We start from the raw sequence: 13,736 nt of genomic DNA on the forward strand, positions 1-13,736 counted from the left end.
GACTAGTCTCCCACCAATTCTGCGGGTGTGTTCATACTTGGCTGCAGCAATTCGCTTCTTACAAGACCTAGTAGCAGCATTAAGTCGCTTCTTCAATTCGGAACAGTTACGATCGTTGACCTGACGCGCAGCAGCCCAAGCTTGGTAAGCTTCTTCCTTTGATTTACGTCCTTCAGCGCACGCTCTATCAAACCAGGGCTGAGAACGATTGCCAACACGAACTAATGTGCTAGGAACGAAGCATTCCATACCTTGCAGGATCGTGTCAGCAACGAATTTCGCACAGTTGTCAAGATCATCCAAAGAGAAGCAGAGCTGCCCCCAAGGGTAGGACGCTTAAAACTCCCGCAGTCCATCCCAATCCGCCGATCCATAGTGCCAGACACGGCGCAACCCAGGAGGTCGAGATTGCCCTGTCCGCTCCGTGGTGGCAACAGAACGCACCAAGCAATGGTCTGACGAACCCAAGGGTGCGAGACGGTATACCTGGTGGCGTTCTGGATGCGAGGTCAGCAGTAGGTCCAAGAGAGCAGGGGTATGACCTTCAATGTCCGGAATTCTAGTGGGACCATCGACTAGTTGTGAGAGATCATACGCTGCAGCAAAACTGTGAACAGCTCTGCTGCTGCAACATGCTGTTCCATACATTTGCTGTCACTACTTACCCTACTACACGCACCGCTTTCACTTCATGCACCAATCAACGTAAGCAATTTTCAAGGTCGTATCGACATAAGATCAACACCGTAACAAATCGTTCATTCTGAATCAGGCTCTATGTATATATAGAGTAAGTCATGAAATCGCAAGTCAAGTAAACTACTCTTATAGAATTTTTTTACGATACAACCACATGATTCCTTCCCGGACTTCCATGAACTATAACCATAACGATACGTACTGTAAGTATAGTTAACGATATACAGGATGGAAAAAGTTAATGGGCCCTGGAGGGAAAGTGCCTTAAAACCTTAAGTTAGCTCATTTTACTTACAGGAAACATTCTCTTATTTTTAAAAAGAAACAAAACTGCATTCAAAGATTTTTCTTTTTTTTTTCAATTTCGCTTGTGTAAAAATATTCGAGTACTAAATATTCTATTTTATGGATATTTTGTACGACAGACGAGTGTAAGACCCAATGTTTCTTGAAGAAATGTTATCATTAACATTAACTGTATCGGCTAGTAGAAAAAAATAGCGAGTGTTTAGTTTTTGGAATTTTTAATGGTTCGATTAAAAAATCTTTTAATGCAGTTTTGTTTCTTTAAAGAAATAAAAGAATGTTTCCTTTAAGTAAAATGAGCTAACTTAAGGTTTTCAGGCACTTTTACTACAGGGCCCGTGGTTCTTTTCCACACTGTATATGAATATAAAAAGTTATAAACGAAAACTTTCTTAGACATGTTTGTGTAGATATGTATGAGCTATCGAGTTTGAAATAACTAGATAAAATAAATATACTGATACATTAAAGGTTTTCCAACTTCGGGGCTTTTTAGGGAAATTAGAAATGAGTGGTTATCAATATCAATATTAGGTATAAACTTTTGTTTTCGAATGAAGCTAAAATATGCAGTGGTTATTCACGTTTAACATGGTGCGACGTACCCCGACAGTAATTTAAAATAACTAAGATTCATCTTTTGAATTTTTGTATTCATTCATGAAGTCGCGCATACTTTTTTATTTGATGGATTAAATTGTAAAAGTAAAATATTTTCTATCTTTTGAGTTAATTTTCTGCTTACTTTGCTTTTTACGCAGTCGGATTGCGTCGCCTGCGCTGCATATACATATTATGTTTTTTTTTTATAGCCTGTTTAAGTGTTCCACTGCTGGGCAAAGGCCTCTCCCCTTGGTCTCCACAACTCCCGCTGTTGTGCTTTTTCCGTCCAGTTGCCGATGAAGGTGTCTAACTCGTATATTTTTTATTATTATTATTTATTTGTATTTCAATGGTATTATATGTGTGTTTAGACGCGTTCTTTACAGTGTCACTCGGATTTATTATTTTATTTTTGATTAACTGTAAAATATTTATATTTTTTTGTTCAACATCTGTGTTACAGTATTTAAGGGGTGACTAATGTAAAAATATTGTTTTTATTTATTTAATGTTTATTTTTTATCAACACCATAAAATCATAAAATAGGCTCGATAGAAACAAAAAACACGAAAACATGTCTTATTTTAATTTATTTACAGTTGTATATCGTTACCCTGCATACCATAGCAGTATATTTTAGTATAAAATAGCTAGTGATTATAGCCAATGGATCTGATAAGCTAATTTTTTTTAGAGTAATTAAGATAAAAAGTGAAAACCCGCGCCATATATTTAGCTTGTTTCTAGTTTTCTGGCTTTACGCACCCTCTTAAGCACATTATTTACTATCAAGTAGTTCTTCCGTCATTTGTAAATCGTTTGTAGTACCTACATAACCCTGCTAGCACTCGATCCTTAACATGTCAGCACATGGTAAAGCGATCACATAACGCGGTGATCAGTCCCCACAGCGGCCGTGATTAGGGTTTGCACGATGGATCTGAAATGTTTGGGAAGATCCGCGGATCCGGATCCAGATCCGGGTAATTTCATACATTTCGGATCCGGATTGCAAACCCTAGCCGTGATGAATTACGGCTTGTAGGGGTCCACGGGGACGAGAAAACCTTATCTACACACAGACCTGAAAACTTTGGTCACATCTGGATGAGATTAGCTCAGGACCGGGATAAGTGATAAAGGGCTGATATGATGATGATTAGGAAACTTGAAACTCTTAAAAGCGATTCGGCTATTATAGGTAAATATAATAAAAAAATATATAAAAGTAGAATTGGACCTATTTTATTTTTATTGGAGTAGGATATAGCCTTGAGTTCGAGGCACTCCTAGCATTTTGTCAGCACTTTTCTATATCATATCTAGTAACCCTATATGATCCTTAGATTTTCAGTCCACGGTAAAGCGATCACATAACGCGTTGATCAGTCTCCGGCAGCGGCAATGATGAATTATGGCTTGTAGGGGTCCGCGGGGACGAAATAACCTTATTTACTGTACCTTACTCTCACTCAATAAAGCGAATTGGCCCGGAAAAGGCGTGATTAATTCCCAGGAGCGGCTTGATGAATTTCACATAAAACAACTTTATTTATAAACTAACAAAACCTAACTACGTCGATTTGTGTATGATTGTCCCATAATATTGATGAAATAGATACTGTTTCCCGATCTCGAAGTATATAACCCTCTACACCGTCATCTCACTGTTGGCCGGGGTTTTTCAATTCAATTCACTCTAACTACGCACTTGTTTTTCATAGTTGAGAACCCTCCACACCGTCTCGCTCTTGGCCGGTTTTTTCCGTTCACTCCGGCGACGCACTCGCTTCGTGTTCCTCCTTATCCGTTTTCACCCAATTATTATAAATAATGAGGCGGGCTCGCGTTGCCTTGTAATAATGCCAATTTTAAGCTTCCTAGCTAAATTATAGGCGAGAGACATCTACTGCTGAAGGCCTATTGAAACTATACAAATGTAGTTTGTATGTATGTGGAGTAATGTAGTTTGTATGTCATTTTGACTAGTGTTGGTATAGTCGTTCATTCTATAGCTGGCCCCGAACGGCTAATCCTTTGTCTACCTGCATAAAAAAAGTTTCGGTCTCTTTAACCGGTTATTGAATTACAATAACTGGAAATCTCATATTGAAAAACTAAATAAAAGAATATCCAACCAGTGTTATGCTCTTTCCGTTTTATCTAGTACTTGCTCAGAAGATATAGTACAAAAAGCCTATTATGGAAATGTTTACCCTCTTTTAAATTATGGTGTTATTTACTGGGGAAATTCTGTCAATGTCAAAACAACTTTTAAGCTACAGAAGAAATGTATACGCATTATATACCGCCTCTATCACAGGGAATCCCTCAGAAATATTTTCAAGGATAATAAATTCCTTACCTTAACTGGCCTCTACATCCTTGAGCTGTGTTCATTTGTATCGTTCAATAAACATTATTTTAATTTCTGGTCAGCACGGCGTGATAACTTACGCCCTCAATATCAGTACAATATATTGCTCCCGAGGGTTAATAACACAACATACTGCAATAGTGCATTTATCTCGGCCATCAAAATTTTCAACCATTTACCCAATAGTCTTAAGATGTTAAGCGGACAGTCATTTAAACGACAGCTAAAGCAGTGGCTAATAGATCATGTTTTTTATGATTTGAATGTGTATTTTTCATTTAAAACTGTATAATTGTAGATGTACTTATTATAAATATAAGTGATGATGTATATAATATTGTAATTATGTAAAATATTGTATACCCGAAAAGGGTAGCCGTTGGTACTATGTACTATGTATCATTTTAACATTATGTTTGACACGGTAAACAATAAACTTATTCTTATTCTTCTTGCAACAAAAATTAAAAATGAACCAATCGAAAATAATTTGCGATTTCTTGTGTGGTCCCTCTACGGTTACTTAATGCCGGTGAGTCGAACGCTGCAGAACTTGTCTATAATGTATCATTGAGATGCATAACAGAGGCGCGTTATCGGAGAGCGCACTTACACAGGTTTTTTGAGCGTTGGATTAGCCCGCGCTCAGGTGCCAATTAGAATTATACGCCAATGACTGACCCTTTTGCGGTTTTACTTACAATAGACAAAGGATTAGACTTTCGGGGCCAGCTACAAAACGAACGACTATGGGAACTGTAGTCCTTTGGGTCTACATTTGAAGATTAAATTAAACAAAATTAAGTCCCGAGTCGAGTCCTTTATTGAGTCTTTTTAAGCGCAACTCAAAAATACTCCAGCCTCTGAACAAAGACTCCATCAACAATTTTATATGTTTTACCTAAATAACAGTAAAGAGAATAGCGAGATTTTAAATTTAGTTATTTGCTCAGCCCGCGTTTACATTTGGTTTTCAAACGCCCCTCGCCCGTGTCCGCGCACGTGCGACCGCACGCGGCGCCGCATACTATCCACAATGTCGTCCTTCGCCCGCCGCCGCCGAGGACAATTCCACTTGTTTTCAAGGCTGGATGTTACATGGCCAAGTCGCTTCGCGAATTATACAAGTAATGCCTAGTGCAAGGCTGGCAACCAAGCTTGAAATGGCAACTTCTGCGATCGTGGTAGTTTTCGACGTACCGGTAAACTGGAGTTACTTTTATTCGTAGGGTCACATTGATCATCGATTTTTAAACTATAAGGAATTCGTTTCTGAACGTGAAAGCGTCCTGTATTTCTTGTAGTAGATTTGTATGTAAAATGGTACTTCTACTCGCTCTTTCTTTGCAAGGTCAGAGGAACATAGTTTATTTTGTTCGGAGCTAAAGAAACAGTAGACTCTGACCACTAAGTTTGCACAAACTTGGCATTAAGAATGCTTACATAATTATACATATCCCTATAATTTCCATACTTGATGTACCACGTGGTATGAAAACTTAGCGTGGTCCGACTCTGAGTTTCTCTTACCACGGTGTTTCTCTTCCCCTTACCTTATTACAATTTCTAGCAATAGATAGTTAGACCAAGAAAAGTCTGCAACGGTTTTAATAGCATACGCAGTGCAAGTGTTATTTACACGTCATAATTTCATAGTTTCATTTCATGTTTGACGTTTAAAATAACACTTGCACTGCGTGTGCTATCAAAATCATTGCATGATTGTTTTGGTCTAACTATATATAACTATATATTATGTTAGGTACTACTTGAATGTCGTTTTAAAGAGGGGAGCGTACGTTCGATTGTATGGTCATGTGACTCTTAATGTAAATATGTTGTTATCTGTTTCATTGCTGCATAGGGATTGGATGAACGCCATATCAAAAACGGTAAGTGTGAATAATAGTAGTTATTAGCAGAGATCGGCGGGGGTGAGCTATTTGCCTTATAATATGACGTAAGGCATGTCAAATTCAAGGTAAATAGCTCACCCCCGCCTACCTCTGGTTATTAGTCATAGTCATGTCATAGTGTAAGGTACATTGGGATAAGTTCGAAAATGGGGTTATTTTGAAAATAGAAACTAGGAAGCCCTTTCTGCTTTCTGAAAATTGCTGTTAAAGTTTGCTGTATATTTAAGTTTATTTAAATTACATTAGCATCGTTAAATTCAGCTTAAAATCTTCGATAAATAAAATAACTAACATCATTCATCAGTACGTTCGAAATGGCCTGTAAGTACAAAAATAATGATGCCGTAGTAGGATTCATTCTATTACTATTCCGTGTTCGTTTCTCAAGTTTAAATTACATTGAGAACTTTAACGGACGAGTGCAAAGGTCCTGGAGCGTTTTCTTTACTGCATACGTAGTACTTAGACGAGGTAGACCCGCCAACTACCTACTAACTTTATACACTTCATGACGTTATTACAAGTTCGATAAAAGGTACTATAAATGCACACTTTTAAGATCTACAGGGCTATTTAATTATGATATTTTAATCTGTTCGGCTATTATTTTTCTCAAACCAAGTAAGTCAGTTTTGTTAAAATTGTTTTTTGTTTATGCTGATGCGTGATGAGGAGTGATGATAAACTGAGGCCCTAGTCAAGATGAAAATCGTACATCGACACACGCTAAACGAAAAGAAAATAACTGTGTCGGGATGAAATGTGTATTTTGTCTCACATTTTGCTTAATGAGAAAGTGAGACGCAATGACATTGGACAAATAAATTGGACAGGTGATACCGCCCTACCGAAGATACCGGTCGAAGTATTTTACAGCGGACGTCAACAGTTGGCGTAACTAGGCATGAAGTGGGCCCTCTCCCACGGCCTCGCGCTCAAGGGGGGCCTCGCGTGAGGCCCCTTCGGGCACAGTGGTAGAAAAGGGTATGGTTCACGCTACGCCACTGGACGTCAGAATAGGTTTTACTTGTCAATCCTACGAATAGTGTCAAATTCTTGTTTTATTTTCTTTTAATGTTATGGCCTTCAAGCCAAATATTATAGAACAAAACAAGAGAGGCAAAATCTATACCGGCGCCATCCATACAACCTTTGACAGTCGCTAGCCTCATTTCGTGAAACGAAGGTTTAAAACTAGGCTTGAATTTTTTGATAAATTAATCGATTGAGTATAACTAGAAATAAATTAAAAATGGAAAAATTCACTGTCTTGGGTTGGACTGAAACCCACGACTACTGGATCACTCGTACAGTACTCTGCCATCTGAGCTAGCAAAACCATACCCAATACAGCGAATATTTCCACCATATATAAAAAAAATATTTATTTCGGACCACAGAAATCCATAACAGGTTAGTCGAACATGCAAGAACTTAATACTATGTATATATATAAGCAACATCTACCGTAAGATTCTTACACTTCTTAAACGGCTTGATCCAAAATGTATTGAGTATACCTAGTGTGATCTCGCCATCTCCAGACTGGAGTGCATTACGATTTACTTAACTTTAATTGTTCCAGCTGCCGCCACCGCCGCACATTGAGCTGGTGATGTCCATGCCGTACCTTCGCACCGCCTTCAAGAAACCTACCGTTAGAGTAAGACGTAAGTATTGTTCAAGTCATGTATCTCGTGCAAAGGTGCGGGTTCGTACCTGGTGTAAAGTTTGGCCATCGCTATCCAACGTGGTAACGCGGCAAGTATAATGGGCACCTTTGCACCCGGTACAGCTCGCGGAGGTCTCTAAAAATAAGGTGTTTTATTTAGGATTGTACTCGTAGTTTATTTATGAATTGATTCATAATGTATATATCGGCGGCCGATGGCAAGTTCCTGTTTAACCTTTTGGACGCCAATGACCGATATATACGCACCGTAGGTTCAACGCCAAAGACTGATTAATCGGTCATAGACCACAGAGCAACATAGACCTACATGCATATATGCATAAAGTTCAATTTCAGTTTTGACACTTCGGTGACGTGGCGTCTGGCTGACAGCTTTTGTGTTTGACACATGTAAGTAGTAGTAGTTAGTAAAACACTTTAGTGTACAAAAAGAAACATAAAACAGGAAAAAACACACATCATCTGTACAAAGGGTTTTGTGGATTGGTATGTTTTGACGGATAGTCACATTATACCAATAGTTAGATAAATAGGATAGGTTCGTTAGGCTGCTTCGGATGCTCAAAGAGCAAACCGTTCAGAAATCGTCCGTCCGTCCACTCAGAGAACGAGACAATGATTTTCACGTTTCACGATATGCTCAGGAATTTCATGATCTGGCGGATACTACGATCGGCCGCCGACAACATATAAGTATTACGTTTTTCTTATTTGAGTTCGCGAGCGATATCAATATGGCTGGTGGGAGGTGGATGGCCCAGGACAATCTAAAACTAAAATCTACGAATTTGAATCGCATGTATCAAAAACCACATTAAATATATTATTATCTGCGAACAAAAATATATTTGTCTGTTCTCTTTAGAGCATCTGGCTGCTGTACGCGAGGCATTTTTCATAATAATGGCTATTATAAAAAATGCTTCGTGAAAAGCAAAATTGCGCTATTTAGCAAGCATAAATGCCAAATTTGGCAAACTGAAGCTGCGTGACATACAGTTCAGTGCCCAATTAGTATACCGTATTTATATCCCAAGGAAAATTAAAGAGCAAAACTGAATCAAAATAATGAATTACCTTTTTGAAGTCACTGATTCGTGACGTCGATAATCAATTTTTCGACTCAAACAAGTCGTTGTGTCCCGAGCTTACTGAGCAATCGCCTCAAAACAGAAAATTAGCGTGATCTTTTACATATTCGGATATTATTGTATTAAATATACAGTCCAGTCGAAGGCAAAAACATCGATCCAGACAAATGGCTCAAAAATATGTGAACACAACTTTATTGTCTAAGGATGGAGGATTTTGAAACTTCGGGAATGTATATATAAATATGCTCTTGACTGTACCTATTATATTTCGAACTCTAAAATAAAAATAAAATAATATAACAGAGAGATACCACTGCGGTCATAATATTACGTTTGGAGATATACTAGTGGCTCTGTGAGCTGTAGACCTCGCCGACCCACATGGCTCCGTCCTTTTGAAAAAATCCCAAAAAAATTATCTACAAAAAATTATATAAGTACTTATCATTATCGAACCTGATCACCAAATTTTACGATAATTGAAATGCGACCTCTAGGGGAGAACATCCGGATATACGAAATAATTAGCAGTTGAAACGGAAACCTTCGCTTTCGCTTGGTCAATTGTAGGTCTTGTAGACGTAAAAGATTTCCAAGTCTAAAAATTATTAAGGATAAAGAGGTCATATTTATACTGGTTCTTATCAAACAAGAGCTAGAAAAATGGCGCGAATGACGGGCAAGGACGGATCGATCCGTCTCGCATTAATCAACGAGCACAAATCGGAAAAATCCTGACAAGCAAATTTAAGTTTAATTTCCAACTGATAAGAGTTCAAATTGAATTGTGAAGGCTCGGGATGCCTGTCTCCATTTTATTTTCATCACGTGCAGATGTGTTTGCGTTTGGAGCCTGATATTGGAAGTGGAAAATTGCTAGGTAAGGTGTCTAATTTTATACTAATAAATCCTTCATTGAAATGGAATGGAGTAAGTTTCTTTTGTTTGAAACTGACTTGACCGAGTCTTAGCTAAGAATTTAAGAACTGTTCAGTCTTAAGGGTTCCCGGCAAGGTTCTCCATACAAATCTAGCTAGATTGCTAAATATAAATTTAAAAAATATATTTGAGATTCTCTCAATGAGCTCTTTCATTTGATATGTAACACTGTAACACAGTATAGTTAGAAACTTTATTTTTTAAGAATTTTTAATGATTCACGGTTAGTTTCACTAGACTTATATTGACCGGGATATAGACCGTGATTACCTTTTGTATTATTTATGAGCTCCCGATATTTCGACGCAGTTATAATGCATCATATTCACGGGTGACTGAAGATAGCGGGTGGGTGTCAAAATGGGTAATCACGGTCTATATCCCGGGCAATATAAGTTTATTTTTTAATTTTCTCATTTACCCCCCAAAAGTGGCCCCCATGTTTAAAATTCACTTGTTTACGTTACAAGACCGTCTTTGGGTCAGAAGCTTACAAATGTATACCAAATTTCAACTTAATTGGTTCATTCGTTTCGGAGAAAATAGGCTGTGACAGACGGACAGACAGACGCACGAGTGATCCTATAAGGGTTCCGTTTTTTTCCTTTTGAGGTACGGAACCCTAAAAATAAACTTATAGAGTCAGACCAAGAAAAATTTTAAACGCCAAATTTCTATGAATTTATGACGTACAAATAACACTTGCACTGCGTATGTTATCAAAATCGTTGCAGACTTTACTTTGTTTAACTCTATCCGTCAATACGCGAATTTAAACCAATATAGTCACGAAAATAAATGATTTATGATTTACGATCACTGGCCTTATCGTTCTCGAATTCCAATCTTCGTGTAGGTGAACGATGATTTCCGGCAGCGGGTGCTACTGAGGGCTACGCGGGCTCACCAGGCGCAAGCAGATAAAAACTTCAGAAGCGAATATCAAGAAAATAAGTAGCTTCAATCATGCGTCTGTCTGTCAGTTTTAAACCAGAACAAAGGGCTGCAACGATCGTGCGTTCTTAGATTTCGGGTCGGAACCTAACCCAAGCCTCATTCAGGCACAAGAATATTACCAATGTCAATTTTAAATAGGTCGGCTAATAATATATATCATGTTATACTATACCTTAAATAAAAAGCCCAAAGGCTTTAGATATTCTCCAGTAAAACAGGATTGGAATATTTCATTATACTTTGATTTCTACTACGGATTGGGAAGCATCGGATTTATATTTCAACTAAAGTAGACGGCGGCGGAGTCCCACTAAAGTTAGGGAGCTTATGACGTCAGCGGCATTTTCGCCACCGGTCTGCGACTTTATTACTTTACTCGCGTATTCTTCTCTATTTTGTGATAAAGGTATCACGTGAAGTGTGAAGTTCATGATTTAGGTGTGAATAAATATTATGCAAACGATATTACTACATATTGGTTTCATGCACGACTGTAGGGGACATTATTTATTTAGTTATTTGATAGTTGTCGTGTATATTCGAATAGGGGGAAGTCCCGTAACCACGGACGGCATATAGTGCCGGACATACTAACTAAGTATCTCGGCAAGTAACAACGCCAGCAATTTAAAGATAAGTAAAAGTAGCGCGGGGGGATGTACCAATGTCGAGAAACGGGATGCATATTGCTTGTGACGCGCGTAGCGACTGTGGAAGCGGTTTTTAAGCGTTTTTGTAGGGAACGCGCAGCGTCACATAAGTTTCGGGTGAGTGTTTCGGCCCATTTTTTGTGTTCAGCTAGATGTGTTTATTTTTAATAAACTCGCTAATCACTCAAATTTGTAGTCAATAAAAGTTTTTTCACATAGTTGAGGTACCTACACAATAAATAATTGTATTGATTTCATATCCCTCAGTACCATGCTACACAGTAGTAGTCCCGTAACGCCGGACAGTGAATATGTTTTTTTCGGTGGTTGCTTCTTAGGTATTTAAGACTATTTAATATGGTATATTAGAAGGAAAATATAGTTATTTTTATAAGATTCAATAGTCATTATATTATACGCATCATGTTTTATTTTGGTTATTTTCACTTTAGCGATTCTGATGCCCTCTATTCATGGCCCATTTCTGATCAAGAAAAAATATTTTGTTTATAATTGGTACTTATATTTTTAACAAAAATTTGTTAACTATAGCAAATTAAAGGACTGGCTCAGGAAAGAAAGGATTGGCAATTACTCCACCGACAAGAGCAAAGCTCTTAAATTGTGATGATGATGATGATGATGATGTGCATATAATTACTGTATAATTTATTATTTAGGCAGGAAATAAGCTTTATACGATTTTTGATGGTTACACACTTAAAAGTCACGATTTTCCACTTTGAAGCTGATGTGGAGGCAAAAAGAGGCAAGCAAAGCAACTTTTCGGCACTATTAGAATTGAAACTACGAAAAAAATCCCATACAAGCGTGATCCGACCTGAAAAGCTAAATTAAAAGAGGAGTAAAAACAGCAGCCATTGGTTAAAAAAGCCCGTAGTATGTCAATACTATGAGCAAGACTGGATCCAGTTGCCATGGGTGGGGCAGGAAGCCTGTGCTTGACATTCCAGAATGTTCAGAAGATTATATTTGTGATCGGTGTCAAGTGTTTGTAAACCGTCCGGTGCTAGGGGTTCGAAATATAGTCCGTCCGGTACTAGATGCCTCTTGCAAAGAACGAGTTTTTTTCACTAAAGTTTACTTTTCGTTTTTGAATTAGTTTATGTAGAAGTTGCATTTGTGTCATTTTATTTTGATTCTAAAGTTTATTTTAATAGATAAAGATATATTTTTTCAAATGCTTTTATTATTTTCTTCAGAAAGGCTTACATAGGTGTCCGCTACTGGGGGATTCATATTTTTCCTATAGCTTGTGCTGTTGTCGCTTTTTGTTCCACATTAGCCCATAGCCAAAAACCTCATGTTTAATAAATAAATAAATATAAATTAATTTATTAAAGACCAACTTGGATCAATTTGTGTTAGTGTTGAATTTATTTATTAATATCAAAGTTTGTCTTGCTTATCGCTACTACACAACGTTATGAAATTCAAGGCTTACAAACATAATATACTTTATAAATAAATTATAAAAAATATATTTATATATTATATTGTTGTATAGGAAATCATTTCCTAATGTTATTAGATATTTAATTAGCTTACATTGTTACTACATAAATGATAAACAATAATAACTTAAAAAAAATGGACCATTTGATGTCTTTAATAAAGAAGTTCAATTTAATTTAATTTTATATCCTAATGCTCATAATGCTCTGCACTGTTATCGACTAATAAGGCACACTGTTTTTGGTCAAAGCCGAGCCTTCATGATTTTACGATATCAAATCGCTACGAAAAAATCATCGATATTGTGCTAACATCCATTATAATAATAAAAAAATCGGCCAAGTGCGAGTCGGACTCACGCACGAAGGGTTCCGTACCATTACGCAAAAAATGGCAAAAAAAATCACGTTTATTGTATGGGAGCCCCCCTTGAATATTTATTTTATTCTGTTTTTACTATTTGTTGTTATAGCGGCAACAGAAAATATATAATCATCTGTGAAAATTTCAACAGTAGCTATCACGGTTCATGAGATACACCCTGGTGACAGACAGACGGACTGACGGACAGACAGACAGACAGACAGACAGATAGACAGACAGACAGACAGACAGACGGACAGACGGACAGTGGAGTCTTAGTAATAGGGTCCCATTTGAACCCTTTGGGTACGGAACCCTAAAAAAGAAATTTTCAAAGGAATAAGTTCGCCTTTGTACTTAACTTTTCCTAATTTTAAGTTATTATTAATGTTTCATAGCTTATTAGTCATTACAGGCTTAATTGCAGAAAGTAAAGTGCCCAAGCCTGGGCGGATTTGGGACGGAGGCGAGAGGCGAGACAATATTTTAAATATTTGAGTGATCCGGAAGGCGGGGCTCGCTTAAGGCGCACTTTTCTACTAATAATACATACGTTATATATATTTCTTTAAAATGAATACGGGGTTTAAAAACATAAAAAAAAAAAAAGTAAAACTATTATTTCCTAAAAATATTTTAGGAACTTCAAAGAAACAAAATGT

The 13,736-nt window shown here is 37.3% G+C and overlaps 1 protein-coding gene across 1 annotated transcript in view; it reads left to right on the forward strand.

Moving 5' to 3' along the window:
* The window catches only part of LOC134748280 (uncharacterized), a 100,290-nt gene that overhangs the window by 76,731 nt on the left and 9,823 nt on the right, over positions 1–13,736 (forward strand). Inside the window, exons 6-7 of the mRNA XM_063683014.1 lie at positions 5,851–5,878; positions 7,488–7,572. Of these exons, the coding sequence (XP_063539084.1) occupies positions 5,851–5,878; positions 7,488–7,572 (113 nt within the window). The remainder of the gene's footprint in view (positions 1–5,850; positions 5,879–7,487; positions 7,573–13,736) is intronic.

This window comes from Cydia strobilella, chromosome 16 (genome assembly GCF_947568885.1).
Source record: "Cydia strobilella chromosome 16, ilCydStro3.1, whole genome shotgun sequence".
Classification (NCBI taxonomy): domain Eukaryota; kingdom Metazoa; phylum Arthropoda; class Insecta; order Lepidoptera; family Tortricidae; genus Cydia; species Cydia strobilella.